General features: G+C 34.2%; 1 protein-coding gene across 1 annotated transcript; it reads right to left on the bottom strand.

Moving 5' to 3' along the window:
- Window positions 1-277: 277 nt before the first annotated feature.
- On the bottom strand, window positions 278-1,159 carry LOC108472934 (protein NIM1-INTERACTING 1). Its single transcript, XM_017774501.2, has one exon. The coding sequence runs from the start codon at window positions 968-970 to the stop codon at window positions 602-604; it is 369 nt and encodes a 122-aa protein (XP_017629990.1). The 5' UTR covers window positions 971-1,159; the 3' UTR covers window positions 278-601.
- Window positions 1,160-2,198: the final 1,039 nt, after the last annotated feature.

The raw sequence follows: 2,198 nt of genomic DNA, 5'->3' as shown, positions 1-2,198 counted from the left end.
GCTGAAAGTTTCAGCTGGTATAATTGCCTCCAGTGGGTGGACTGGACAAGAGTTTTTCATTTTTTTTATCCTTCAAAGTTGTGTTTAATCTTATCACGACACTTGTTTTTAACCTTAATAAAAATAACCCACCATCCATCTAAGGACGCATGTAGCAGAGAAATGGTTTTTGGGGTTTGGCCATGGAATAGTAGTTTAATATGAAGTACATTCAAGAAAATATCAGACCACGTGAGGGGCCGCGGGGGGTTCCCAATCTTACTGAGACCACAAAAACTAAGAGTACTGTTGATGAATTCTCAAATCTCAAGCAGCGAACAAAACAATTAACAAATCTCCGGCTCTTACCAGCGACCTAATTACATCAGATCCTTTGCCATCTATGAAATCCAATTCCAAAAGAAAACTTACGGTATGCTCCTACCTTACCAACCCTCTTCTAACTCAATATCCAAGGGAACGAGATTCAACATTGATCATTAACATCAATTAATTAAATTTTACATTATCATCAAACTCCAAATGGAGCTTTTCTTCTCTTACCCCCAAAAAGAAAAAAAAGAAAAAAACTAGTAAGGAATATTCTATTTGAACAAGAAAATTAAGATGAAGCTGGGGACAGGGTGAGGTTAAGATCCAAACCATCATCTTCTTGTTTTTTCTCCTCTTGTTTGTTGTTGAAAGAGGGTGGAAAGATGATAGATGGCCTTCGAAACTCAATCTCTGCAGTAAAATCTTCCCATTCGAAGCTTGGAACCCAACTGGATTTCTCACCATCATCACCCAACTTACTTGTCTTGTTTTTCTTCTTCTTCTTACTTTTCTCTTCCTGCTCTCTTTGTATCAGCTCATGTTTTCGCCTATTACGCGCCTCTCGAAAATTCCTTAACAGCGCAAAAAACTGCTCCATCTTCTCCTCTTCTTCCTCATCTTCACCATTCACAACATGATTTTCCTTCTGGCTCGCCATGTCAAAAGAAAAAGGGGAGATTCAGTAATTTTATGTAACGGAAATGGGCTCTTTTCTGAAACTGCTAGTACGATTTTTATCTGTTGTTTTCTTTTCTGCTTACCAATTCATTCAAATTTGTCCGCCTATTTATACAAAGAAAGGGAAATTCCGTCAGGATCTGCTGTTGAAAGACAGACTTGCCCTGCCGGCGCCAAGCTCATCATGGGGCCATAAAAGTCAAAGTGAAATAGGACGCGTGGACAGTGAATTTGGTTGGTACGTCACAGAATGACGTGGGGTGGGATGTTGGTTGCATGACAACGTAAAGCGTTGGGAGAATGTTGACGTAAGTGGAATGACGCAATATGAAACCAAATCCTAAACAAATATAAGGCTGGCGTGCGTGACACCAAGTATACGGATTTTTTTATAAAATTAACTTAAAAAATTTAATTAATTACATAAATAATTCATTTTTAATTAAACACGTAGATGACTTAAAATTTACAGTAAAAATTGTGTAGCAAAAAAATTTAGCGCCACCAACATACTACATCAGCAATCAGGATAAAAAAATTAATTTTTAGTAGAGTCATGTAAAATAAATTTCACTTATATAAATGTCAAGAAAATACTATAATTTTTGAAAAAATAGATAAACTTTAAAATATTTTTTTTCTTTTTTGTGAAGCTAAATAAATTGGTGCAACTAGTTTGCAAAGCTGTCCACCCTTTTTCCTTTTAAAAATTTAAATATATTAAAAAAATCTTTTTATTTTTATCTTTATCTATTAAAAAATATTTTAAAATTTTAAATTTGGTTATACTTAAAATAGGTCATTTATGTAATTAATTAAATTTTTGAGTTAATTTTATAAAAAAAACCAAAATATACGCATAGGCAATAGTTGATTGTAAATTGGCCAACTGATTTGACTTTTGACCCATAGAATTCCACAATCGCTGTACTCTGTTTTGGCCTTTTTCTGGGGCTGGCCAATAAAAACGTAGAATCAGTATCCCATTCTAAAATTCTGTAGTAGTATTTGTTAAAACAATGGCATGTACCAATGTTTCTCCAAAACCAAAAGCCAAAGGTTTTGGATGGAAGAGATGTTTGGTGCATTTGGAATTTTTCCTAAATAGAATTTAACTTGAGAACTTTTTTTGGATTTTAAGCTTGGTTAAATTAATGGTAGTAGGTTTCACACGGCTTGTTGATTTTTGAAACACCATTAAGTAGACA

Source organism: Gossypium arboreum, chromosome 11 (assembly GCF_025698485.1).
Source record: "Gossypium arboreum isolate Shixiya-1 chromosome 11, ASM2569848v2, whole genome shotgun sequence".
NCBI lineage: Eukaryota > Viridiplantae > Streptophyta > Magnoliopsida > Malvales > Malvaceae > Gossypium > Gossypium arboreum.
The sequence above is the reverse complement of the archived record's forward strand: the minus strand, read 5'-3'. Positions and strand labels throughout refer to the sequence as shown.

What these genes read in the sequence shown, in the direction of transcription:
- LOC108472934 (XM_017774501.2), bottom strand. Translation starts at nt 970, where the DNA reads ATGGCGAGCCAGAAGGAAAATCATGTTGTGAATGGTGAAGATGAGGAA.